Source organism: Psammomys obesus, unplaced genomic scaffold (genome assembly GCF_907164565.1).
Source record: "Psammomys obesus unplaced genomic scaffold, mPsaObe1.curated_primary_1811, whole genome shotgun sequence".
Classification (NCBI taxonomy): Eukaryota; Metazoa; Chordata; class Mammalia; order Rodentia; family Muridae; genus Psammomys; species Psammomys obesus.
The window spans coordinates 2,006,644-2,034,568 of NW_026585698.1; the positions used below are offsets into that span (position 1 = coordinate 2,006,644).

Genomic DNA, 27,925 nt, shown 5'->3' on the forward strand with positions numbered 1-27,925 from the left:
GTTCTCAGATCAAAGCATGTTACGTATCTGCCACGAGGTCACAGCCGAGCCCGTTATTTTGTAAACGCAACGTACACTACAAGAACTGTTTCTTAAAGTCTCGCTAGAGGGAGCTGGAGAGGAGGGCTCGCTGGCTGGGAGCAGCTGCCGCTCTTGCAGCTGGCGCACGCTGTTCCGACCCGCACGGACACTGCACGCATGCGGTACACAGACATAGATGAAGGAAAAACACCCAAACACATAGAATTTTTTTTTAAAGGAAAAAGTCTTTTAAATTTTTTCTCTAGGGCTGGCACGGTGGCTCAGCAGATAAGGATCTGATGACGAGTTCTATTCCCAGAACCCACATGGTAAAGGAAAGGGTCTATTCAGATTGTTCTTTTACCCCACCTTCATCACAGCACGCACATGCGCACACGCACACACACACACACACACACACACACACACACACAGAGTACACACATACATAGTGTAAACAATAAAGTATAATAAAGTGATGTCAGGATAACATGAAAATATAAGTCAAGGAGAATTTCTGTTGGGTTGTTTTTTCTTGTTGCTATTTTTGAGACAGAGTTTGTCTGTACAGCCCTGGAACTCAAGCCACCACCTCAGAGATCTGCCTACCTCTGCCTCCCACGTGTTAAGATTAAAGCCATGCGCCACTACCACCTGGCATCAAGGGGAATCTTCAAATATTAATTCTTTGGCATTTGTGTGTGTGTGTGTGTGTGTGTGTGTATGTGTGTTTGCATGCACATGTGAGCAGGCATTCATAGGATGTACATGTGGAAGTCAAAAGACAACTTGTGGGAGTGAGCCCTCTCTTTTCACCATGTGGGGCTCCAAGGATCAAACTCAGGTCATCAGGCTTAGCTGCAAGCACCCATATCCACATAGCCATCTCACTGGTCCTGTCTGACATCCTCGGAGGCATGAGCTGGACAGAGCAAGCCTGTCTGAAGCCTCACAAGGTTCCCAGGCCAGGCCTCCCTCTCAGCTTCATCATCAGCACCAACCAGTGCCCGATGCCACCATCTGGAGGAGATGCCAGCCTCTAAGTCAGTGGTTCTCAACCTTCCTAATGCTGCAGCCCTCTAATACAGTTCGTCCTGCTGTGGAGACCCCCACAAATTATTTTTGTTGCTACTTCATAACTGTGATTTTGCTGCTGTTATCAATAGTAAAGTAAATACCTGGTGTGCAGATGTTTGATATGTGACCCCTGAGAAAGGGTCCTTCAACCCCCAAAGGGGTTGTGACCCACAGGTTGAAAACAACTACCGTAAGGGATCTGGATACAGCACCAGCCAGAGGCAAAGCTCAGAACTTACTGTGAAATGGTGCTCTGAGGCTTCTCAAATAAAGATGGTGTCTGGAGAGTTTAGGAGTAAGCTCCTCTTCCAAAACTGCTGCCACAGCTTCTCCACACACCTGCTGTCTTTCACCCAGCGGAGTGCTCATCTTCCCAGCCCTTGAGCTGCTAAAGCCAAATCTGCTTCATTTTTACCAAAACAAAGCAGAACAAAACCTCCCATCCTACCTCAAGTTCATTGAATCCAAGCTCTTAACAGAGGAAGCAAAAGACTTCCTAATCTCATGCTTAAAAAAAATGCCAGCTATGTGCTCCCACAGGCTTCCAGCTCTGGAGGCCAAGGGCACTGGGGCTGTCTCACTAGCTCCTCAGCTGATCTACAATTCAATTCTCTTTTGTGCACAATCCCAGACACTGTCTAACCATTCAGACCCAAGCTTTCATCCCAGGGCAGTCCACCCTTGCTTTACCCCCGAGCACTCCCTGAGCTCAATAAGCACACGCAGAAACCAAGACTGACCACATCGCTTCGTTTGTCTTGGAGAAAGGGAAAAAAAGTGAATTTCTGATCGGGCTCAGTAGCCCTTGCCTTGTGGATCCCAGGCACCAGAGGGAAAGGATGTGGGGAGTCAGAGATGGCGAGAACAGAACCATGAAGCCATCACAAAACTTCATAGACAAAGCAGATCCAAGACAAAATATTCAAGGCAGCCATGATTCGAGTGAGCAGCAGGTACTTTAGGTGTCAGAGGGTCGCAGGGTGGCCCCAAGAAGGTGGATCTGACCTGCGACATGAATTGGTTGGTTTCTCCAGGAACTGTTTATTTTGTTTCCTTGTATCCCTCTGCTCTCTAACCCCACACCAGGGCTCACCTCAGTTTGTTCCCTTTCCCTGTATACTGTGACAGATAATTTTCACCATCACTGGGGCCTGAACACAGGGTTCTATCTGTGCTTATAAGGGGCTATAGAAAATGCAAACCAAAGCATACACCCGAATGGTGAGCCATGTTATTCTGTTAAGAAAAAAGGCTAGGCAGGTGGTGCACACCTTTAATCCCAGCCCTCGAGAGAGACAGAGGCAGGCTGATCTCTGAGTTCAAGGCCAGCCTGGTCTACATTGTGAGTTCTGGGACAGCCAGGGCTACACAGAAAAACCCTGTCTCAAAAAAACAAAAAAACCTAAAAACCAAAACTAAAGTTCCCCATCTGTGTGCCAATTGCACCCTTTGTAATGGTCTTTCCTGCAGATAAAAGTGATGGAGGTTAGAGAAGGCGATTGAAATTTTGCTTCTGGGCTCAGCAGACAGTGATGGCCTAGTACACGTGAGGTACTGGCTTCCACCATCATCACCACAGTGAATTAACACTGTGTCTCTGGATGAGTGACCATTGTTGTCTGCCCCTTCATGACTGAGAGAACCTGTAGCCTTTGAGGCCTGCACAGGTGTTGGTGAGGAAGCTTAGGGAGCATCACTCCCTCCCTCCCCAGCCCCTCGGTGTGGGCAGCCTGTGACAGGGCTGCTGGTTCAGAACTCACTGAAGGTCAACTCTTAACATCCTGCCCAGAGGGCCTGAAACTTGTCCCAGTTGGCTTATCACAGCAATACAGTTGCCTAAATCGACTTGGGGAGGCAAGGGCTTAGCCGGTTTCCATTCAGGACGCACAGTCCACCATCACCTCATCGAGGGCAGTCAGAGCAGGAATTCAAGGCAGTAACTGATGAAGAGACCTTGGAAGAATGCTGCTTACTGGCTTGCTCCTCGGGGCTTGCTCAGCCTGCTTTCTTATACAACCAAAGACCACCAGCCCCCCGGGGGGGGGGGGTCACCCACAGTGGGCTGGGTCCTCACACGTCAACCATTAATCAAGACCATGCCTTGAGGACCTGCCTATAGGCCCACCTGATAGAGGCAATTTCTCAGTTGATTTCCTTTCTCTCTCATGGCTCTAACTTGTGTCAAGCAGACAACAAACAAGGCTAGCAGGGCTGGCAGGAGGGCTTCCCTGAGGATCTGGGGTGCCCCGGACTCTCTGCTTTCAAGGTTGTCTCTCCTTTCTTTTTGCATCATAACGACTCAGACTAAAGTGGCCCTGACCCAGAACATTCCAGGATAGAGCAGTGGGTGACCCGTGGGTGAAAAGCTTACAGGACAGAAGTCACCAGACAGCAGAGGAAGAAAACTACCCAAAAGGAATGTCAACAAACTAGGTAACACGTGCCACCTCCAGCAGGAATCAGAACAGGCTGACCAAGGGTGTCAGACAGGGTCGGCAGAGAAACTTACTGATGAGGAGGAAATACACATGCAAAGTAAGAGCTGAAATCAGAGGAGGAACTAGAAATATCGAATGTAAAATACATAAAATAGATCATTGAAAAATAATAAAAACATAGGACCATGTTTGTGGTTTGTTTTTTTGTTTGTTTGTTTTTTGTTTTTGATAGAATATGAGAACATAAGATAATAAGGCTTCAAATTTTAATTTCTTTTTTAATCTTTTTTGAGACAAGAGTCTCACATAGCTCGGGCTGGTGTCAAACCCAGTATTTACCTGAGGCTGGCTTTGAACACCTGAGTGCCCTGCCTCCATTTTCCAAGTACTGAGTTCACAGGTGTGTACCATCGTACTTGGCTTTTAAAACTTTTTTTTCTTTAAAAGATACTGTCTACAGGACCACTGTGTTCACGAACTCCCAGCGCTGTGGCTACCTACTAACAATCAAGCGTGGCGTGAAGGGGTTCATGAGCCCCGATCCCTCACTCAGGAACTTTGGGCTTAGGTAGGGGTTGAAGAGAGTCAAGTTTCCTTAAGCCTGTGGCTCCTAGCAGGTCAACCGACGTTCCTGGGCTTAGAACAATGTGGACAGCAGATGGGTCATTGACTAAAATGGAAGACAGGAGGTTGGAAGGCATGGGGAGGTGGGGGTGTACCTGGCAGAGTTGGGGTGAGTCTGATTCAAATATACTGAATGAAATTCTCTAAGTGTTAACAATATTTCTAAAGATATCGTTTAGACAATAGAAGATCAAATACACAATAGATAACCACTGATTAGAACTGAGGCAAGGGAAGGAGCTGCTTAAAGGGAAGGTTTTATTGGCTCCCAGCAAGTGGGCAAGAACGCAAAATGAATGCAAGAGTTTAAGACAACGGGGAAGGCAGCGGCAGAGGAGCCAGTATCCGGATGGATAGAGTGCCGGGAAGATAGGAAGTAAGCTACTTGAATAAAACCCTTTTCTCACTGCCTGCGAAAGTGAAGAGCCTCAGCCACTAAACAAGAAATAAAGGGGAAACGTATCTTACATTATGAACAATCATAGACAAAGGGAAATTTCTAAATGTTTCTAGAGGCGAGAAACACAGAGTGTCAGTAGCGCCTGTGACTTTGTCTTTAATAAAAGCACAGATTTTTACAATTTCATGTTTATGGGGTGGGTGGCACATGTCTCCTCATGCACTCGGTGGTCAGAGGACAACTTCTGGGAGTCAGTTCTCTGCCACAACGTGGTTCTGGGGATCAAGTTCAAGTTGCCAGGCTTAGCCTTAAATTCCTTAGCCATCTCTCTGGCCAGGAAACTACAGATTTTTTTTTTTATTATTATTGCTGTTGTTGTAAATGTCTCAAAATCAGGTTTACACCCATCAGAGCTTCAAAATTACGATCGCTATTAGGTTCTGTTGGCGCTTGTTACATAATGAATGAATAAGTACATGTATGACTATATTACCACTTCCTTTTGGGGGGGGGTAGAGCAGGGGTTTGAGACAGAAGCTCATATAACCGAGGCTAGCCTTACTATGTAGTCTAGGCTCAACTGACTATGTAGCCCAGACTGATCTTGTACTGTGACCCTTGCCTTAGCTTCCCAAGTACGAGAATTACAGGCATGCCTCCCCACTTTAGCCATTTCCTAAGAGCTATATTATAATACCCTCAGTGACCATGCATTTCATATACACAACACCTTTCTGAGTGCACAGGAGCATGCACTCAGCAGATCTAAGGGATGGAGGCCACAGGCTGCCTTTACCTCTTGTTTACCATGTTCTCCTACCGATACAAACATGACTTCCTCTTTTCTGTGAACTCTAACATGGCACAGTAGCATCATAGTTCCTTGAGGCCTCAGTACCTAGAACAGGCTGGGCACCCATAGGACCATCGCCTAGAGAAGATATACTGTGTCTATAAAGCTTGCGTGCCACTGGGTGGGACAGATGAATGGAGAGAGTCAAACAAAAGCAGCACATTCGTTCATTGGCTAGTTTGGCCATTTACTCATTGGTATCTTGAGAGAACGGCTGCCCATTGCTGCAATCAGCTCTGGAGACCACAGGGAGAAGAGAGAAGGAGAACCCACTCCTCACTCCCAACAAGACACCTTCTTGTCCGTGGACAGAAGAGAATAATTTCTGATGGATGACAAATGAATGAGGCCACTTGTTCTGGAAAGGCAGGTGATGGAGAAACCTAATTCTCACATTTTTACCTATCAGCTCATTCTATAGAGGGAGTCAAGAGAAGTAATCACAGGACTATAAAATGGAGAGAAGAATGCTCTTTTCTTTGATTGCTGAGACAGAACCTCGTTATGTAGCTCAGGCTGATCTCAAATTCACAGGGATCTACCTGCTTCTGCCTCCACAATGCCAAGGCTCTTTTTATTTTTTGTTGTGAGATGGGGTTATATGAATTCAAGCTGATTTTTAATTCATTTATGGCCAAGGATGACCTTGAATTTCTCTTCCTCAGGACTGGGATTTGAAGATAAGTCTCACTACTCTGCGCTTATGCAGTGCCAGGGATCAAACCCATGACTTTGTATGTGCTAGGCAAGTTCTCCACCAGCGACCTACACCCCCAGCTTATTTTCTGAAGAAGAAAGTCTATGAGGTTCTCTTAAAGGCAGTTTACCTTGATGTAATGCCGTTCTGGCCTAGTAAACCTTGAGAAGAGGGGGACCCTCCATTGTCCCAGGTATTTCAGGGTTGGACTCCTGCAGTCATGGAATGGATGTCTGCCCTCTCTGGAGTTCCTGTTCTGGTTCAAACTCTATGATGTCATCAATTGGTTACAGAGGCCAAAGGTACCTAGATACCTTGGGGCACCTTTTCCTTTCAAGAGATCAGAACTAGGCAAGAAGGCTGGATGGCCTCGAACCTGCATAGGTGTGCTGAGAGACCAAGGGAAGGCATAGTGGTAGAGCAGGCTGTAGCTGTGGGCCAGAGTATCTGTCTAAAGAGGATGCTGTAGACTCAGAGGGAAGTGGAATGGAGAGCTGAGGGTATGGTGCCCAGGAAGGTGGTGGCGAAAGACACCAAAGACAGGTTCTCAGATGATTAAGACAAAACCTAATGAGAATCTTCAGGGCCCAGTAAGGTTGGAAGGCAAGCCATCAGGAGGCAGAAACAGGAGAGTCAACACAAGTTTGAGGCCTACCTTGACCGTCTCAAAAAGACCAAAGGAAGGGCTGTTGAGGTGGCTCAGCCAGTAGGAGTGCCTGCCACCAAGCTAAACCTGAGTTCAGTCCCAGAGCCCACATGGTAGGAGAAAACTGATTCCAGAAAGTAGCCCTCCAACCTACATCTACACACACACTCACACTCATACAAAATAAATAAAATGTGAAAACTTAAAAACCAAAGGATGATCAGGACAGGGCTGGGATACAGAGTTAATAAAATGTAACTGATAAGAAAAAAATAAAATTCAAAAAAATAAAAATAAAAAATAATAATAAAAAAAAAAAACAAAAACAAAGGATGAGCCAGGCATAGTTGGCACACACTTGTAATCTCAGCATTCAGGAAGGCAGAGGCAGGCGGATCTCTGTGAGTTTGAGGCCAGCCTGGTCTACAAAGAGACTCTAGGACAGCCAAGGCTACACAGAGAAACCCTGCCTCAAAAAAGCAAACACACACACACACACACACACACACACACACAAAAGGGCTGGAGAGATGGCTCAGTGGCTAAGAGTACTGGCTGCTCTTGCATGGACACAGGTTTTCTTCCCAGCACATGGCAGCTCACAACCATCTGTAATTCCAGTTTTCAGGGGATTCTGTGCTCTCTTCTGGCCTTGTGGGCACCAGGCACACACATGCAGAAATACATGCATACAAAACATTCATATGTGTAAAATAAAAATAAACATTTTTAAGGAGAAATAGAAGGAAGAAGATCAGATTTCCACAAAGAGACAATTATATCCAAATACAAAAATAAATCTAGCACATCCTATAACACTTCTTCTGAGAGACATAGCTTTAAAACACAGAAAAGGCTAACTTCTGGTACCATCTAGGACCTGCTCACCTGGCATCATACATGTTTACTGAGTGTTTCAGAAGGCACTGCAGAGGCCCCCTCAGCTCCCTCATCTGATCCTAGCCCTGGGTGGCATCTCTCTCCCTGGGACTAGTCTCTGGCTCCGTCAGCACATGACAACCTCAGAAGAGGGGGCCATCCTCTCAGCAAGAGGCAGCCAGCGACTCCACAAGGTTGGAACAGTGTGTCAAACACATCACATCAACTGGACTGTGCAATATTATTCTTTGTTACCCAGGATAATGACCTGCCATTTTCCCACAGGAAAAGTTCTTAGAAAGCTTTATGTTAAAAATCATATTCCTCCTCAAGTACTGAATCAGAATGGAACAGTCATGAGTTCACTCTGACTGGCAACAATCTTACAGTCTACTAGACCAGATAAGCAGTCCACAGACATGTGAGAAGAATGAAAGCACAGGCCTTTCAGAGAAGGGCTGGGAGTGAGGGGAAGGCCTGGCTCCTGGAGAAAGGGTCAGGGGCACAGGCTCCTGATAGTTCTGAAAGGTAGGGTTAGAGAAGACAGGATGGACGGGAGGACGCTGCTTCAGAGAGAGAGAGAGAGAGAGAGCAGCAGAAGACAAAGAAGTCTCGGGGCTGGGAGGATAGGAAAGTGCTCACCTCTGTACATCAGGACCTGAATCCATCCACAGGTGAGGGTACCTGCCTGGGGTGGTGGTCGCCTATAACTCTAACGTTGGAAGGTGGAGACAGGAGGATGCCTGGGACTTCTTGGACAGCAGACCTCACCTAAACAGTGAGCCCCAGATCCTGTTGAGGACCCTGTCTAAAGGAGATGGATGGCATTTCTGAGGGTGACACTGAGGTTGTCCTCTGGCCTTCATACACATATGCACACGCACACACACAAACACACACACACACACACACACACACACACACACACACACACGACTTCCAGCTGACTCCAGTTCAAGAGCAAGCACTGGGTCACACGGTCAGTGCTCAGTCTCCGGAAGCACTTCAATCAGGTGAAATGTGGCTAATCTGTTCCATATGCTTCCTTCTGTCAACAGGAAGTCTGGACTAAACTCTACAGGTCTCTTAATTCTCCTGATGGGACATGGAGATACCAATGAGCTCCTCAGGAGAGAGCTCAATGCCTCACACCAAGTTTCCAGGAAACCCACGTTTCTTTTATTCACGGACTGTATTTCATATACCTAGCAGTCCTTGAAATAACTATGGACAGCAGTGACACCTGCTGCGTCATGTGAAATGAAAAACAGTTCCTTGAGTGGTGTCTCACCCCGCAAGACACACATGGGGGTGACACCCCAGGGTGTTCACAGAGTGCCCTGGAGCAGGTAAGGTGCCTCCTGGCCCCAGGGCAGCAGGCTCCTCTGCATTCGGAGCTCCATCTGCCAAAGCCAACACGACAAGTGGGGCCGTGTGAAGGTGGGTCCTTTAGTTCACTAAGACTCTTTCTCCCTCTCACGGGTTCATTCATTGGTTGAGAGGTAGCTCACTGCCAGAGAGGGACCAAGACACCAGCCACCTGATCTGGAGTCTGGCAGCCACAGACCTGAAGCTATCAACCGCTCAAGTGAAAAATTTGCCAAAAAGGGATCTCTTGGGCCAAATCATTTGTTTTTGAAAGGCAGCCTATCTTTAGCCAAAATATACCAAATGGAGGTTTCACGAGTATCACTGCAAAGCTGGCACCAGGGTGCTAAGAGTGCTGACGAGGTCAGCCAGGTGGCCCCTGCTCGGCATGGGGTATCACGGCCCTGCAGGGCCGCCTAGTTTTCCTTCTGCGACTGCTGTAACCTCTTGGCTACAGCTGTGATCAGAGCTGCTCCCTTCCCACTGCCGTCTTCTGACAACATGAATGTCACGTCACACTGTGGGGCCAGTTCTTTCACAGTCTCCTGCAGTATCCGGGAGAAGCTGGACAAAGAGGAAAACACATCAGCTCTTGCAGGAGGTTGGCAGGCGAGACCATTATGACCATGCTTTTCTCCCTGGCCGCAGGCGAAAACCCCATGCTCGCGAGTCAAGTGTGGTGTCAGCTGTAGGGTTCTCACAGGAGCAAGATCTTCAGGAGACTATCCATAGACAGGGTTCTCTGTATAGACCTGGCTATCCTGGAACTCACCCTGTAGACCAGGCCGGGCTCAAACTCACAGAGGTCCGCCTGTCTCTGCCTCTCGCGTGCTAGGATTAAAGACGCATGCCACCACTGCCCAGTAGTGTCAGCACCTTTTTCAGGGATTTGATGGTTTATTTCTAGCCTTTGTTCAAATCTTAGTTGAAGAAAGAGATTTGGAGCTGGCAAGATGGCTCAGAGGTTCTTGCCACCAGGCCTGATGACCTGAGTTTGATTCCTGGCTGGGCCCCAGGTGGTGGTTAGAGAAAAGTGATGCCTATGCATCCATGTATGTACACGCATCTACATGTACATACAAAATAAATGTAAAAATATTTAAAGGGATATATTTGTAGAAACCAAGCCCTAAAATGCATGTCATCCAAGGGATGAATATAGAAGCTGTGCGCGAGCGATCACTACCACAGGAATGATATCATCTTGTTCATACATACCCTTCTCATCAAAATAGAATGGGAAACACTGAACAAGAACGATGCCTTCTGATGGGCAGTCATGCCTCACACCTTTGATCCCAGCACTTTGGAGGCAGAGACAGATGGATCTCTGTGAGTTCAAGGCCAGCCTGGTCTACGGAGTGAGTCCCAGGACAGGCAGGAGACACCCTGTCACACCCCCGACCCAAAAGAAAGTAACAGCTTTCTTTCGTGAAGCTGTCAAACTTACACCTCATAACAACATATGTGGTGGGTATGGTTTCCTTTGTCTCCATTCTACAGAAAAAGAGCTGAAGCTCAAGGCAGACAAAACTGGCCCTGTGCCATCTGGCTTCTGAGTAGCAGAGCCTAGAGTCAACCCTAACTTATGCGACAAGGGTTTTTTATTTTTTAATTTTAAATTTTGTTTTGTTTTATGTTTGAGACAAGGTTTCTCTGTGTCGCCTTGGCTGTCCTAGACACACTTTGTAGACAAGGCTGGCCTCGAACTCACAGTGATCCACCTTCTCTGCCTCCCTGAGTGCTGGGATTACAGGCGTGGCCCACCACTGCCAGTGAGCTTTTTCTTTTCCTGTCCACTAACTGAACTGGGAAGTTAGAGCTAGCTCATACCTGGCTGACTCTCTGCCATGTTCTCTACCTGGCCCTATAAAGCCAATCAAAGCTATGATCACAACATGTGGCCCTTTGGTGTTGGATGGTGCCCATTTAGTCACCATGAGTCATACCCTAACAGGCAGAGGTCACTGCTGTTGACCTGGCAGATGAGGACCCCGATGGAGTTTAAAGGCTGACTCTTAGCCTCCATAGACAACCAGGAGGCAGGAGCACCAGCCCTGCCTTCAGATTCAATAGCAGTGGGCTCTACCAGGCCCAGTTACCACCCCCATGGGGCCACATCTTCACGGTGTGAACATGAAGAGTGTGTGTGGGTCCAGCCCAGGCCCCCAGCTTGCCTGCCCTCTGTTCTGGTCCCCACGCCTGCCTGGGGCACTTACTGGGGGTGCAGTTTATACAGTGTGCCGTCCACACCCACGGTGACCTTGAAGTGCTGGAGCCCCTGGTCTTCTCTCCTCTTCTCCACGATGGCGGCCATGCCTGCGCCGCAGAGCCGGGCAGCCCTCCGAGACACCGCCCCACACACCTCCTTCACCACGATGCTGTCTTCACACGTGCTGTCCAGGCCCAGCTGCTGCAGAATCCTCCTGACCTGCAGGAGGGCCAGCCGGTCGCTGTGGACAAGCAGGCCAGAAGGTTAGTGGCTGCTTCCCACACCTCAACCTGCTTCACATGATTCAGGTCCTGTTTCAGTCTGCTCACCTGGCTGTGCATAGCCAGATGAATGCTGCCAAAGCGGCTGAGGGCACAGAATGTCAGTCCCCCACCCTAGGAAGTCCCATTGCCTTTAAATAGCAAGGTGTGAGTGCACTGGGCACACTCTTGCCCAGTCACTAGCAGCTAATGTTAGGGTCGGCAACCACCATAGCAAATGCCTGTTTTTCATGAGCCTGAGGTTCAGAGTACAAGGGCCGTCCTTGCTGATGGCAGCCACAGCCCCCCACTGTGGTACTCTCTCTCCATGCCAAAGGCCAATTTCCTCCTACTCCCATTTCTATTGTTTTGGGTTTTGTTTCCTGCTATATAGCCTAGGGCTGGCCTGGTGTTCACTAGGTAGTTCTCAGCCTGGCCGCAAATTCATGGTAATCTTCCCCCCTCTACTTCCTGGGATTAAAGGTATGTGCTGTCCACCCAGCTGACTTTATGCTCTTTGAAGGTGAAACCATGTTTTCAGCAGCAACCTGCAGAGGACTGGGGATAGCCACTGACCAGATGACTGAATGAAATGTGGAACATAATGATACCTTAAAGAACAGGAACCCTTAACTCAGGGACCCAAGAAAATAAACTACTGAGTGATCAGCCCCAGTTGGGAGATCTAGATCATATCCCACCCTCCCAAGGTTTAGATGTCATCTCAGAAGAGGAGGCAGGAACTTTAAGAACCAGAAGCAGTGGGTGACTACTATGTCAGAACTAGACAGGACAAGATAATTGCACACATAGCTCAGTGCAGTTGGGACTCCTTGCCCAAGACCTGAGGAAGATATGGTCCACTGAATGGATGGCAGAGGAGGTCAACAAAGCTCCCTCAGCTGAGGAGCTATGAGCAATTGACAGCTGCTGGCAAGGGAAGGGTCAGTGTGAGGGAGTTTTCTTCGGGCACAGGGCCCTGAGAAGCTGCCCATGCTCCAGAACATGACTGTACACTCATGCACATACAGGCAGCTTGAGGCAGACCCAGTGGGGCTTCTTAAACAGAATATGTAAAATTGGGGAGGCAATAGTGTTGGGGAGGGGGTGAGGTAGGATCTGGCAGGGAGGGATGGGGCTGGATTTGTACAGAGAAATGGCACCACAGAAACAAGCTGGCCTCAAGTCTAGACCCCAAGTAAGTCACAGTGAACCAGTGATAAGCGATGGTACTTGCACTGAGCCTCAAGCTAAGGCCTATAAGGTTGCATGCTTGGCTCGGGGAAGACGAGCCCTCAAAAGAATGACAGACAAGTGGCCTTGGTGGCCAGGCAGGGATCATGCAGTGGGCCAGCCAAGCTATAGAATGATGACAGATCTGCAGCTCCCGAGGATGACTTTATTAGGCCATTTCATGTCTGGAGAGGCCAGGGGTGATAAAGCACTGTCTGCTCTTAGTCTTGGGACTTAGTCTGTATTTGTTTAGATTTTATTTCTTGTCTCTGAGCATCTGAAAGGCTAAAGGACAGATCCTGAAACACTGGTTAGTAACAGAAGCTTCTTGATTTCTTCCTTCACTGATTTTTAATTTTCATGTTGTGATGGTAGGAATTAAGCAAAGCTTCCTGAATGCCAACAGAGGAAGTTCACTCTCTTCCCCTCTCCCTTCCCCCTCCTTCTCCCCAGGAGCTTCCTTTGAAACCCAGGCTGGCCTCAGACTCAGAATCCCCCTCCTCAGCTGAGTGCTGAGATAGAGGCGACCACCATAATGGCTTCTAGAAACAACTTGTTTGAGTTGAGGGGAAACAGAACCCAGAGCACAGGCCAGTCATGCTGAGGGGAAGCTGTTCTCAGAGGATCCAGCTGGTTACACCTGCTCCTTACCTTTCCAGAGCACTGCCAGTTCCTCCTCCCAGCCCCTCCTTCCCTCCAATTCTTCTTTTTAAAGATTTTTATCTTATTTTATGTGGATGAGTGTTTTGCCTGTGCTGTGTAACTTTTGTGTGCAGAGACCAGAAGAGAGCACCAGATGCCCTGGACTTGGAGTTCCAGGCGGTTGTGAGCTGCCATGCTGGTGCTGGGAACCAAACCCAGGTCCTCTGCAAGAGCGGCCGCGGCTCTTACCCCTGAGCTGTCTCTTCTATCCCGTGACCCTACAGTGACTCTACCTTCCACGGTCAGCTCTCCAGACCGCAAGAACCCTGCAGACACACTCTGACTTCGCTTGTAAAGTGAGTACACAGCGGTTTTGTTTTTCTTTCTGCTGTTGTTTGTTTAATGTGGTTTGGAAAAAAGTTTGTTATGGAGCCCTGGCTGGCCTGGCACTCCCCATGTGTACCACCATGCCTGATTTGGTCTCTCTCTTTTCCCATCACTGCCCCCACGGATGCTTTTGCACTCAAAAACATCTAACCAGAAGGACTAATAAAATTCAATTATTGGGCACAGATTGAGAGGAACCAGCATTTCTGTACATAACTCGTGGTGGTGAGACTGGGAAGTCCATATATATATATATATATATATATATTTTTTTAGACAGGGTTTCATATAGCTCAGGCTGACCTAGAACTCATTATATAACCAAAGACGACCTTATCCTTCTCTTTCTTTGCCTCCCAAGTACTGATATTACATGCCTGTGCCATAGACCTGGCTTCTGCTATGCTGGGGATTGAACCATGGTCTGTGTGCATGCCAGGAAAGCATTCTACCCACTGAGCCACACCCCCAACGTCAGAAGCCACTTTCCAAAATGCAATGCACCCTCAGGGAAGTGCTCCTTTTGTCAAATGTTTCTACTCCTAAATAAATAATTCATAAGATGCAAATGACTATGTGAAAAAAAAAAGAGTAATTATGGTGTTTCTCAGAACAACAAAAACTCATAAATTATAACCCTGGCATCGCACACCAAATGGAAATTTAGTAAATTATAGTAACAGGGAAGTTTCCTACAGCCATTCAAAGCAATCATTACACTAAGGAGCTGATAAGGGGAAGTTTGCTTTCAAGAAATATTCTAACTAATTAATTCTAACTAATATTCTAATTAATGCTGACAGCATAAGACTGTCACCGTAAGCATCAATGAGTGGTGACAATATAGGAAAAGGACAGATAGACCAAAAGAGACAAAGAGACAAAGGAGGGTACTGAGTGCTATAATAATCATCCATGCCTGGAATACAGGGAAGTCATAGGATGAGCTACAGTTTCCTCAACAACTATGCAGTTAGGGAAAACAAGGAAAGGAGGGGATGCCTACAGAGTAAAATAGATTTTAGACAAGCCAAGCAAATAGAAAGGCCCTGTTTGCCTACGAATGTGAATGAATACCAAACAACTATACTGCTGGGGTTTTTTGTTTGTGTTTTTGTTTGGTATTTCAGGAAACAAGATTTTTGACGTTAAGGTTTAATATTAGCTGTTTTGGGTGCAATAACGGTACTTGGTTGTGACTTTTTAAGAGCTTCTATTTAGAAATACATTTTGAAATATTTATAAATGAGCTGACATAAGGTGCAGGCTCTGTTTCAAATTAACCTAGCCGGAGGCTGAGCCAGTAGGAGTATGCCTGTGTGACAAACCTTTGTTGACCTTTGTTGGGGGGCAGTGATGGGAACACTGGGTCCATTTCACTATTGTTCTACTTTTGTAGATGTTTAAAATTTTCCATAGTAAGAAAAGTAAAACAAGAAACAGAAGCCAGGCATGGTAGCACACACACTTGGAACCCCAGCACTTGGGAGGTAGACACAGATTTCAGCTACATTGCAACTTTGAGGCCACCTGGGAATGTCTAAAGACCAGACAAACAAGCAAGCAAACAGCACAGTAAGTGAAAATTCCCATAACTAAACACTGAATAAATAATATGTAAATTATATGTAATATGATGGCCTGTATCAAATAAGCTTGCATATATTAAAAAACTCAAGAGGGGACAAAATACACAAAAGTCAAAATAGCTGTATTTGGTGATAAGTAGATGAGCGATTTTCTTTTCCAGATTTTCTTTGTTATAGTGTTGGGGGCTGGTCGGATGCTTGCATTTTGATGTAATTAGTGGCCTTCAAGATCTAGTTACTGCCCAGATACACCTATTCTTGTTGTATAAACCTAAAAATGCCTAAGACATTTTTCCTGACTAGTTTATTAGAAGGCCTAAAACATGGGCAGGGCAAAATGGGGTAGGTGTGGCTAAAGTTCCCAGGCTTAGGGGATAGGAGAATCACAGGAAAGGACAGGGAAGACATAAGGAAAAAGGATACCATGATGGGATACCATGATGGAGAAGAAACCATATGGGCTGGGAGAAAAAGACTTTACAGATGGCATGGATGGAGAAAACACCAAGATGAAAAATATAAGCACGCATTGATAAGATTATGGATGGAAAGTAGCCCGGATAAGAAAGGTTAAGGCAGATGGCATTGGGTGGGGGCTGGGAGATGGATGGTGAGGTTATTGAGATAGCCTGTCCAGCCTAAGGTAAATAAGGCAATTATAAAACCTAACAGGTGTCAGTATCTTATTAATCGTAATAGTGGGTTAAATTATACTACCATAATAATCACAGGGCTAATAATAAAAATATTTAGCCCAACACCATTAATCTTCAACATTATAGGTACACCGTCTTTTCACAATAGAGGAGGGTTCACTTTTAGCTTAATCTAATTCCTGTGCAGTCCTTCTGGAACCTCAGTAGAGAACCCAGTTCTTTCAGTCATCCATTACCTTTCAATCTGAGACAGGAATTTGGTTTCAAAGATACCCCTGGTCCGGAGTCGCTCTGAAATTTGCCCTCGGAAGAGGAGCCCTTGCCTGGTGAGGTCGATCAGGATCCGCCTGACAATCTCCCCCAGGTACATCCCACTGGTCATTTTCTCATATCTGTTTGGGGAAGAGGGAATAAGACTGATGAGGGCAGAAAGGTAGTTTCGGCAGGGCGCGGTCTGGGTGCAGAAGGCACGCCACTGGCGCCTGAAGCAGCCTGGGGAGGCTGCCCCTGCAGCTGTCAGGTAAATGTAACAGGGAACAGGCGAAATGAGAAAGGCAGGCTTCAGAGCTACCGGGAGTCAAGCCCTCAACTGGTGTTCAGAGACAAGGTTTTCAGGCCTTTTAATGCAGGGATGAGCTGAGCCCAGGCTTTGTGCATGCTATACCAGCACTCTAGACTGAGTTGCACCCTCAGCCTGGTGGCCCTTTGTTCTAAAACAACCGGCTCACCCGGGTTACAGCAGCTCACCCACCACCCAGCAACAAAGCAGGATAAGGGAACACCGATACCTTATGTTCTCAGCTTACCAGTCCCCAAAGTGTCCTTGAGCCTGGTCTTAGCACATTTCCCACCTGTAAAGCCTCTACTTGCTTATCCGCCCTCATAATAAATATCTACTCCCCTCAGGTTACATATTATAAAACCAAGCTCAACCGGGACAGAGTCTATATGTCTCACACAATCTAGAACACTCTCTGACCATTTACAGAAAAGTTTCCCAACCCTGTTCCTGGCTCACTCCTGGGGCCTAATACTTTAGCTCCACCTCAGTCTAGCCCTTTCTTCTATATTCACCAATGCAGGATAATGCAGGTAGAAATCTACTGTAAGGTGTCTAGACGCTACTTGTTATTTTCTCTTTTCAGTCGTTAGTAACTGAAATGTACTTCACAAAGGCTTGTGAGCCATGATAAGATGTGATACCACGTCGAGAGTCGTCTTCCCATGCATCATGGGGACCACTTTCCCACCCCTTGGAGCTCACTGGCCTTAAAGGGCCAAGGACCTTGACCTCTAAATGGGACCGAGTAAAGCCCATCTGAGGGTCTACATAGTCACCACACCCCTGCTCTGTGACACCTAGGCACCCTGCCAGCAGATACTCTGACAGCCTCTGGCTGGCTTTCAGAGCTCCATAAGCTTCATGGTACCTTCTGGTAATTAGAGATGGCTTCCTTTTATTCCAGGATGATCCTGGAATAAAAGGTACAGAGGTATAATAAGCATAGACAAAGCTATCAGGCTGATGCTGGTCCCTGGGTTTGGTGAAACTGTTTCCTTCACACATGATGTACACACAACCACCTGCCCACCTCACCTCTGTTTGCCAGCATTCAAGGAGCCCTCATCCACCTCCTTGTCGTACTGAGTGCGGATGTCTTCTATGCAGCCATTATCTCCAAATCCTCCCCACTCTGTGTTGATGCACATCCGGCCTTCATCCCCTTCCACCAGCTCAATGTTCCTCATCTCCTCCATATAGCACACGTTGCTGCCTGTCCCTGGAAGGAATCATGAAGGGGCTTTAGTCCTCAAAGATAACACTAGGTCTATGAGAGGCAGATGAGTGCCATAAATAAGTTGGAGTCTGAGACAGAGCTGGACAGGATTCCAGCTTTATACTCAGTTGGCCAGTCTTAAGCAAGTGCTCGATGAAGTTGTTAAAGAGAAAAGAATAAGACATCATTTGTGTATTCTCTCCACATGTTAAGTAGCCAATGAGTGATACTTACCATCTTCAGTAACAGCAGCCGGAAGAGCAGCATATCATCATCATCTTCTTCTTCCTTATCACCCCCATCATCATCAGTATCATCACCATCACCACCATCACCAATTAGCATCATCATTAGCATCTCTAGCTACACCATCATCCCTATTGTTCCTACCATCATCATCCCCAGCAGCAGTAGCATTGCCATCACCATTATCACCATGCCCATCTTGCCTGTCATTGTCAGTATCATCATCACTATCAATGTCATCATCATCATGTCTATCATCTTCATCCCAGCAGCAGTAGCATTGCGATCACCATTATCACCATGCCCATCTTGCCTATCATCATCAGTATCATCATCATCATCATCATCATCATTAGCAGCAGCAGCAGCAGCAGTAGCAGCAAAGCCAGAACCCGCTCCGCAGCCCCAGGCCACCTTGTCCAACTGTGGGTTCCTTCCTTCTAAGACAACCAGCCCCAGAACGATAACTTGAAATAAGAGAGTCTAAGGAAGGGAAAACACAGTACTAGGGGTGATGGAATTACAACACATTATATTCATGTACAAAAATGTCCAATGAAGGAAGAAAGGGAAGAGAAGAAAACTCCTTCTTTGTGTATCTTCTCCCTCAATGAAAAGAATGACCTTGGCTTAGAGCCTTGGTGAGAAAGGTATTAAGAACCTTTGGAATTAATCAAGCTAGATTCCCAAACTGAATCACACCCACCTCTGGAGCAGCCTCTGGCAACATAGCAGTGACCCTGCCAGCCCTGAAGAGAGTCAGATGGGAGCTGGCTATTGTCTGGGGCGGGGCATGCCTGACCACGCACCTGCAATCAAGCCAATCTCACAATTGGGATCTTCATAGCCACATGTCATCATGGTCCCCACTGTGTCATTCACGATTGCAACTATGTCCAGGTCAAACTCCTGCAAAGGAAGCAACCAGCTGTCCTGAAAACAGAATGTGCAAGGGGTACCTCGGCCCAAGGCAGACTGAGGTCTCTGTCCCATGACCTGAGCATATCATGGCAGAGGGGAAGGAGACAAGGTCCAACATGAGCCTTCCCACCATAGCCTACATTTCTCCTCTTGATGGCTTCTCTGAGCATGTCCACCACGTCCTCCCCTTCACAGTCGGTGGCCTTGAAGCCTTTGGTCCACCCTACTAGAGTCCCCTGAAACAAAGAAAAGGGGTGTCACTTGGATGGCAGTTCTCAAGGTCACAGAGCAGCTCAGATATGGGTTGCTGACTCTGGTCACTGACGGAACATGCATATCCTTGGCCTGCTTCTACCTCCACTATCAACATGGCTCAAACAAGGGCTCTTGCCAAATGGGCTCTCTGCAGGTCTGTGTAGTCTTCAAGAGTCAGATGTGTCTCTGTCACTGTTACCCAGAATCAAAGTCTGGAACCACTTCTAATGTTATCCATAACAGACTGAGGTGTCCTCAGAGGTCAAGTTATGAAACGTCACTCAGCCTAGAAAAGGCCTGGAACCACATGTGCCCAGGTGGTGACTGGCTATCTTTGGATCCAAGACTGAATGCATTTTTATCTTTCTGTATTTTCTAAAATCAAGACACTTAATGTTCATAGTAGTGTTTTAATGTTTAGAAGCTGTTAGCCTAATTGGGGGTTTATCTAGCCCAACGCCACAGGCTACAAAGCAGGGAGTGAGAGCAGCTGGCAGAACTAGGGTATTGGGCCAGGAAAGGTGGCCCACAGAACCTTTGGCTAGACACTGCCTTTCCCTAAGGCTTTTAGCTGTCAAGCCTCCGTAGTCCTCAGAACACACTCCCAACATATATGTGTGTGTGTATATATGTATATATTGTAATTACATATATATAATTGCAATTATACAAAAATAATATTTCCTCTTTCTTTTCCCCATGACCTTTGGTAGCTTGGCTCCCAGCTTCCTGCCTTCTTCACCAGCCTCCTCCTGGAATCAGGACAGTGCTGAGTTGTCACTGGCCTAGATCAGAGGTTCTGCTGTGTTTGGGGCCATCCATCATCAGAACCACTGACAGCCATGCAAGGCTACTTTCCACACAGTCTATTCATTCTTTTTGTTTGTTTGTTTAACCCTGGCTGTCCTAGAACTCTTTATGTAAACCAGGCTGTCCTCAAACTCATAGAGATCTGCCAGCCTCTGCCTCCTGAGTGCTGGGATTAAAGGCCTGAGCCACCACCACCTGGCTTACTCTATTTATTCTTTTTATTATTGTTAGAACAATTTTATTCAGAGGCTCGGGAAAAGTTGGAGAAGTCCAGACTGTCTGCTGTCCCCTGCAGGGAAGATCTTAGAGGTCTCCCCCATTGCTAAGCAGTTTATTTATTCTTAATGGCAGCAAAAGTACGAGTGCATTGGTTTTGTTTTTAACAAACAAACTGAAATGCTACTGATAAGAAACCCCCCTCTAACATTCCAGTCCCCCAAGGAGTAATTGCTACTGTAAGTTCAATGAAAATCCCTCCAAACCCTTTCTTTCTGCCTACTTGTACTTTGAAATAAGCAAATTAATATTTTGTGTATTAGCTTTCCTTGCTTAGTGATATACTGTGGAGAGTTTCCTAGATCACCTAATGTGGTTTCTCTCTGTCCTTTCATTAAGCAAAATAGTCACAGAAATTTGAAAACCCACAGATACACCTACAAAGTAAGCAGAATTTCTACCCTTGTTTTAGAAAGATTTGTTTATTTTTGTCTGGGTGTGTCTGTGTGCACATGCATGTGAGCATCTGCGTGCACAGGACAAGTTTATGTGTGCCACGTGTGTGCAAGGTCAAGGTCAGAAGAGGGCATCAGATGCCCTGGGACTGGAATTCCAGATGATCCTGAGCCACCGTGTGGGTGCTGTGAACTGAACCTGGGTCCTTTGCAAGAACAGTAAATGCTCTTACGTGCTGACTCATCTCTGCACCCCCTAACCTCATTTATAAACCAAGGAAACCAAACCACAGAACTTAGCCAAGGTCACACAGCCAGTAGATGAGAAGCCTGACAAACCACCTCAGCATCTGTGGTTGTCCTGTTTGTCCCCCACCCCAAGTCGGGTAAGAACATGAAGAGCACAGAGCAGTGTCTAGCACAGAACCAGCACTGCGGATGCTTTTTATGTACATACTACATCTCATTTAATCCAACCTCCTCCTCCTCTCTCCTCCTCCTCCTCATCATTACTGGTGAAGGTCAGGATATCATGTAACCCAGGCTGACACTGAACTCCCTACATAGCCAAAGGTGGCCTTCAAGTCTTGATTGCCCTGCCTCCATCTCCCAAGTGCTGCCATTCATGCATGTGCCACCATGAAAGCTTGGGAAACGAATTTAAGTTACACGGGCTTCTGTCATCAGGCAATAAAAACCTTACAACCTCAGTGCCTTCTTATTCACATGTGCTATTCAGAGCACATAAAAAAAAATATTTCCCACTTGTTCTAATTAGCCGGCACTGGTCATTACCTTTTCAAACCTCTCCATAAAGCAATTGGCCCATCTTTTCTAATAGTGTCACATGTGTCCCTTTATTGCATACTAGGCTACACCTGAGAGGCCCACTCCCTAGAGCCAACCAACTGTGGATGAAAAATATTCAGAAAGAGACTGGAGAGTAGCTTGGCAGTTAGGAAGAATGGCTGCTCTTGCAGAGGACCGGGGCTCGGTTCCCAGCACCCACATGGTGGCTCCCAACCACCTTGCAACTCCGTTCCAGGGGACCTGATGTCGTCCTCTGGCTCCCTCAGGCACTGCACATGTTACACAGACGTACTTACAGGCAGAGACGCAAGTGAACAAACAAAAGAATTAAAAAGTATTCAGAAACAGAAACTGCAGCTGCCCTGCTGTGCCCAAACCCTGCTTATCATTCTTCCCTAAACACCGACTCAGCATTTACACAGTGGGACACGATCTAGAGATGGCATCCTGCCAGGGTCTGTGTAGACTCCACACCAGTCTGAACAATGAACTTGAGCCACAGTGGGTTTTGGCACCTGTGGGGAGTCCTGGATCCAGTCCCCTGCAGATACCAAGGAATTTACTCTTTTGCAAATTTCAAAATAAGGAGAACCGGGCTGGAGAGATGGCTCAGAGGTTAAGAGCACTGACTGTTCTTTTAGAGTGCTGGGTTCAATTCCCAGCACCCACATGGCAGCTCATAACTGTCTGTAACTCCTGTCCCAGGGAATCCAACAGCCTTACACAGACATACATGCAGACAAAACACCAATGTATATAAAATACAAATAAATAAATTATTTAAAAAAAATAAGGAGAAACAAAATGCAGTAGAGAAAGCTTTACATGATTAAAACCCTCTGTGCCAGGTGTCCCGGCTGTGGCAACGGTGGCCTGGTGTGTGGCTCAGTCAGTAGAGTGCCCACCGCCTGTACACACAGCCCTGGCCTTGATCCTTAGTGCTGCATGCCCAGGGCGTGCTGGTGCATGCCTGCTATCCCGGGGCTCAAAAAAGGAGGATCAAAAATTCGTAGTAATCCTTGGCTACGTAAGGAATTTGAGACTTGCCTGGGATACTTCAGATCCTGTCTCAAAAACCAAACAGACACAGGGGAACCTTGAAATGGCCCCCAGTTGGTGGGGGTGGGCAGCTTCTAGGCCAGCTGTGTGCCTGGCAGGGCCATCTTACCTTGTCAATGCACGTTTGTCTGCAGGGAAAGGAGAATGTGAAGCCCAGAGGCAGCTGGGCACCCTTGAGGCCCATATAGTCCAGGAAGTCAGCGATGCACTGCACAATGTGGTCAAAGAGCTGCAGGGAGAAAGCAGTGCTCATGCAAGGTGCACACGGAGGAGGGCGGCAGCCAGCACCCAGGCCCTAACACTCACCTCCTCCCCAGTGCCCTGCATGATCTCCAGGGGAATGGCAAAGATCTTGTTGTACATTCGCACCGACCTCCGTCCACTTCTGATCTTCACCAGGAGGACTCGGAAGTTAGTTCCCCCCAAATCCAGGGCAAGAAACTTTCCTTTCTCTGTGATGAGAAAGTGGAGGCTGCATCCCACCTACACATGCTGAGCCCGTGGAGGAAGAGCAGAGGACCAAGCCCAGCAGAAGGAGGGCCTCTGCTCCTGGCCTCCTAGACTGAAGAAGCTTCAGGCCATGGCAGGCGCTTTCAAGCTGCTTTAGGCCTGAGCACTGTTCTAAGCCCTCATTTCCCCAAGACCCAGGCACCGCACACTGCTTCTGAGAAACAGCTTTCCTCCTGGGCCTCTTTCCATGTCTACAGAGGGAGGAACTTGGGCCTTCAAGGGTTCTTCCAGCTCTAAACCCCACTAACTAATGGGTCCCAAACGCTATACTGAGTTGGGGCTTCCGGGAGAAGACATGATGTGTTGAACCTGGCACTCAGGGGCCCTCAAACGGGAATCCTGGCCACTTAACCTAAGTGCATGGGACTCTGGGAAGCATTCCTATCCTGTTTAAACAGGCCAGGGGAATATTTCACCATACGCACAAGCCCGTGTGTGCATGATATGGGTAGGAGGGCACACGTGCCACCGCAGATATTTGGAGGGCAGAGAACAACTTTGTGGAGTTGGTTCTCTCCTTCCACCTCCCCATGTCATCCTGGGACAGAACTCAGGCTGTCAGGCTTACATAAGTAAGCAGCTTTACGTTGTGAGCCCTCTGGCCAATAATAAACCAATTCTTGTTCCTTCTTCCCCAGTCCCCATGTCCTCTGGCTAGGAAGCCCCCGCCAGACCCGAATCATGGAACTGTACAGGTCCCCACCCACAGGACCGCCCCCTCGGCCAATCAGCATCAGAGCCTCTCCTGCAACCTCTCCTGCTGCCCTCCACTCACCCACTCACTCCTAACCATACTGGTCTTTCTGTTTCTCAAAATTGCCAAAGACATCATTCCAGCCATTTCTGTCTTTCCTCCCAGCACCTGTCATTCCCCAGTGTCACGTGACCTTTACCTTTTGCCATCTGCCTGCCTGCCTAAGGCCCTTTCATAAGGACAGGAACGCTAATCTACTACCTGGCCTAAAACAGAGCCTAACATGCAGTTGCTACTTCATGGAGATTTGAGGGACAGGGACAGAAGCAAAGTGATTGAAAGCAGAAAGAAATGGCTCGATTAGTTTACTGTTCTCAGTCTTCCCCTAATCTCAAAGGACTTGGGCTCTAGATAAATCACTGTTCCTAAGAGATTCAAAGTGTGCGTCCCTCAGGAGCTTGTGAGCCTGTGGCATCCATGAAAGCGGACTAGTCCCTCTTCCAGTAACAGGCAAAGTGGTTTGAAGATGAAATAACAGAATCCAAAGCAAATTGTAAGGCATGAGCATGGGCCAACAAGATGGCTCAGCAGGTAAAGGCACTTGCCACCAGGCCTAACAACCTGAGTCTGAGCCTCAGGTGAAAGGAGAAAACCAACTCCCACAGTTGTCCTCTGACTTCCACGTGTGTGCTGTGCCACAAAGGCAGTTAGCAAAGGCCATTGTTCCCAAGAGGCCGCTGAGAGTCACAGAGGCAAGGCAGCTCAGAGAACTGACTCCACGCTCAGTGGTTTCCCTGAGCTGAGCAGAGAGAATCAAGAGGTGGAAGAGTCAGGGCAGAAAACAGGCAGGAGCAAGGCAATAACCCAAAAGCCAGAAAAGCGTCAGCCAGAGGAAGCCCTGAAGGCTCACACAAGCCCCAGTGCCCAGAGGGAGGCCCAGGGCAGCACAGGAACAGCTGCTGGCTCACAGAAAGAGGCCCATTTCTGTCCTCACCTGCACCTAGAACACACACACATACGTGCATGCACGCACACATATACATACACACATACACACATAAACATACATACACAATACACGCATACACACAGACAGACACAGATACACTCACACACATGCACACACAAACATATACACACCCTCACATAGACACACACATATATGCACACATACACACACACACACACACACACACACACACACACCTTCAGAACTACCCTCTACTGACTGCCCCCTCTCCTCATCCAACATTAACACTCACTGCATTTGCAGAGTGTAGCTGGGAGCCTTGCTTAGCCCTATAGAGCAGGTGCCTGTGCCAACCTACCCGTGCCATCGGGCATCCCATAGACATAGGTGGGAAGCATCTTCACAGTAGCCAGAGCATGAGTCTTTTTCTTCAGCCCGTACTCCAGTTCAGCCCGCATCTTGTCCCGCACTCCCATGAGCTGCTCCCGGGTCAACTGGAACAAAGCCAGCACCTTGTCAATCTGCTTACGCTGGGCCTGCACCCGAGAGGCCACTGCGGTCACCATAGCGGCCCCCTTGGTGCTGCCACTCTCCGACAGGAGGAAGCGGACGTCACAGTTTGGGACCAGTCTCCTCACCACCTTGTGCAGGCGTTTGGGGTACCTGAAGGTAGAGGTGACAGTCAAACACTAAGCAATCCTAGATCTGGGTCTGGTAATGGGAAGAGACACAGGGCTGGTGGGCAAACTAGAGGCCCTGCTTGCTGGACTGTGGGGATGAGCAATGACAACCAGGGCAGTAGGAAGGGCATTCCAGACGCCCAGGGAAGTGCTGATGCTCCAACCCAAAGGGCATATGCGTGATGGAACAGTGCGATGGCTGATGTCACCTCTGTCCATAGGGGAAGGGTTTGCCTGCGCATCTCTTTCTAGGTGTACATTCCTAGCTTCCAATGTAGCCTCCACCAGCTAAAGGGTCTTTCACCGTGAATCCTCCTGAGGAAGCTTCACTTCCCCATGTCTTCCTAGAAGGGTCTGGCAACCTCTACCATCACTAATACCCTCCATCATGACCAGGTATTTCTGACTCTCCACTCTCACCATGCTACACGGATATCTAGATGATGGAGAGAAAGATGGCTAGAAAGGTAGGGAGACAGGTAGATGGGCATGTGGGTACATGGACACACGAGACATGAAAGAATGGACACTGATGGATGCATATGTAGATAGATAGAAAGTAGACAGACAGACAAACAGGTGGCCTTTCTAATTAGGCAATTTTAGGCAACTGCTTTAACAGGCTTTTTTTTTTTTTTTTTTAACTAAGTCTTGCTGCAGAGCCCCGGCCAGCCTTGAGCTTGCTCTCTTCCTGCCTCCTTACAGTGGAGGTCTCCATTGCTCTATCCTGTGTACACTCTAGAGAACCTGCTGCTGGTCAGCCCTTCTGAGTTCTGCCATTACTGGGACGCACCACCATATCTAGCTAAGGGCCCCTCTCTTCAAGAGTGATTCCCCCAAACTGCCAGCCAGCTGTGCAAATGTAGGCTCTGCTCAGTCTTCCCTGGAAATCTTAGTAACTGTTAAGAGGGAGCTGATCCCAGCTGCCCAGATATGCACCACAGACCTGAGGGAGCACGAGGGTTCAGCTCTAAGGGAGATTCAGGCTGGTGGGTGGCACTTACTGAGGGTGTGTTTTGTAGAGCGTCCCATCCATGCCCACTGTGGTTCGGAGCCGGGCCAGCTTCTTGTTCTCTCGGAGGCGTGTCAGGATGGCGGCCAGAGCAGCCGCACAGAGATTGGCCGAGCGGAAAGAGACCACGGTGCAGACATGCTGGACAGCAATGCAGTCTGACTCAGAGGGGTCCAGGCCCAAATCCACCAGGATCTCTCTTGTATTGGCCAGGCCTTCTTTATTCCTAGCCAGGGGACAGGAGTGAGAGGCCTACACTTCTCCATGCTGTGGGCACCCTCTTGGGACATGTGCTTTCAGGACTGTGTACACTGTCTCATCATAACACAATGTAGTCAATAACGTCAGTGCTGAAAAGAGCAGCTACCAATTACTAAGTAAGCCGCAAGTCAAGCCATCCAGTCCTCACAGGAATCCTGAGGGAAGTACTGTTAGTAGGAGACAGGGAGAGGTGAGGCAACTGAGACAGAGGGTCAGTGACCTACCCCCACTCCCAAAGCTCCAAGTGCTAGAACCTCAGCTTGAACTCCGGCAGTTAGATCTCAGAGCCCATGCTTTTAAGCACCGCACTTTCTACTGTCACTCGGGTTCCATCCCTGCCACACCCTAGACTGACTGCAAGGGTGGTGCTAAGGATTCCACAGAGTAGGTTTCTGACCCGACTGAGCTAAGCTCCTTCATCAGTCAGCTCACCATTGCAGCGCTTTGAGTATAAAGGCTTAAATCACCAGATCTAAAGGCAGCCACACCAGGAGCCCATGGAAAAGACTCAGGCTACAGCAGGGCTCTAAGACTCCACGCTATATAGAGTGTAAGTGTGTCATAACATGAGTAAAACTGTATGCAAATGGGCAATTTGGGATAAGTATTCAGGACTTGACCTGATACCTCTTCCCCCCTCCCCAAAATATTACAAGTCACTATTCAAGAAGAAAAGAAGGCATAAAAACATGGAAAGAAGGTGGCTTTCTGACAGCACAGTCCCTAGCTAATGAAACCCACAAGAGTGAGACACTGAGCCACAGTGGCGATTTCTAGCGTGTCTTGAAGCCAAGCCCAAGGCTGAAATTCCTTCTGAAGGAGGAAGGTCTGATTCCTATTGCCGCTCCATCACCCAGTAATACACAGTTCTGTGGCCACTAACCCCAGCCCTCCACAGAGGCAAGGCAGGAGGGACACCCAGCAGCTTACTTCTCAATGGCAGCGACATGCTGTGTTTCAATCTTGCCCTTTGTGTGGAGAGCAGAGGATTTTGCACCCCCAAACAGGAGGCCAACTTTAGCCATCTTCAGTAAGATGATCCTGACCAGCTCCCCCATGTACAGGCCACTGATCATCTTCTCAAACCTGCAATGGACAAATGGGTCAGTGGAAACGACACCTCAGACTAAGTGTCAGCATGAGTTCCCAAATGCTCTGGCCATGGGGGAGCCATTCCTGCTTCAGCCATGAGGAAACACAATGTTGCAGCATTCTACTCTTCTCCTAAGCTCACTCGACCACCGCCTGACAACCAGAACAGAGACT

The 27,925-nt window shown here is 47.9% G+C and overlaps 1 protein-coding gene across 1 annotated transcript in view; it reads right to left on the reverse strand.

Annotated features, from left to right (window-relative positions):
• Positions 1 to 8,791: 8,791 nt before the first annotated feature.
• The window catches only part of Hkdc1 (hexokinase domain containing 1), a 36,174-nt gene continuing 17,040 nt past the window's right edge, over positions 8,792 to 27,925 (reverse strand). Inside the window, exons 8-18 of the mRNA XM_055598990.1 lie at positions 27,590 to 27,745; positions 26,391 to 26,624; positions 25,065 to 25,369; positions 22,839 to 22,984; positions 22,642 to 22,761; positions 19,068 to 19,163; positions 18,816 to 18,915; positions 17,580 to 17,763; positions 16,219 to 16,374; positions 11,223 to 11,456; positions 8,792 to 9,567 (exon numbers count right to left, since the gene is read on the reverse strand). Coding sequence (XP_055454965.1) covers positions 9,420 to 9,567; positions 11,223 to 11,456; positions 16,219 to 16,374; positions 17,580 to 17,763; positions 18,816 to 18,915; positions 19,068 to 19,163; positions 22,642 to 22,761; positions 22,839 to 22,984; positions 25,065 to 25,369; positions 26,391 to 26,624; positions 27,590 to 27,745 — 1,879 coding nt within the window. The 3' untranslated portion in view covers positions 8,792 to 9,419. The remainder of the gene's footprint in view (positions 9,568 to 11,222; positions 11,457 to 16,218; positions 16,375 to 17,579; positions 17,764 to 18,815; positions 18,916 to 19,067; positions 19,164 to 22,641; positions 22,762 to 22,838; positions 22,985 to 25,064; positions 25,370 to 26,390; positions 26,625 to 27,589; positions 27,746 to 27,925) is intronic.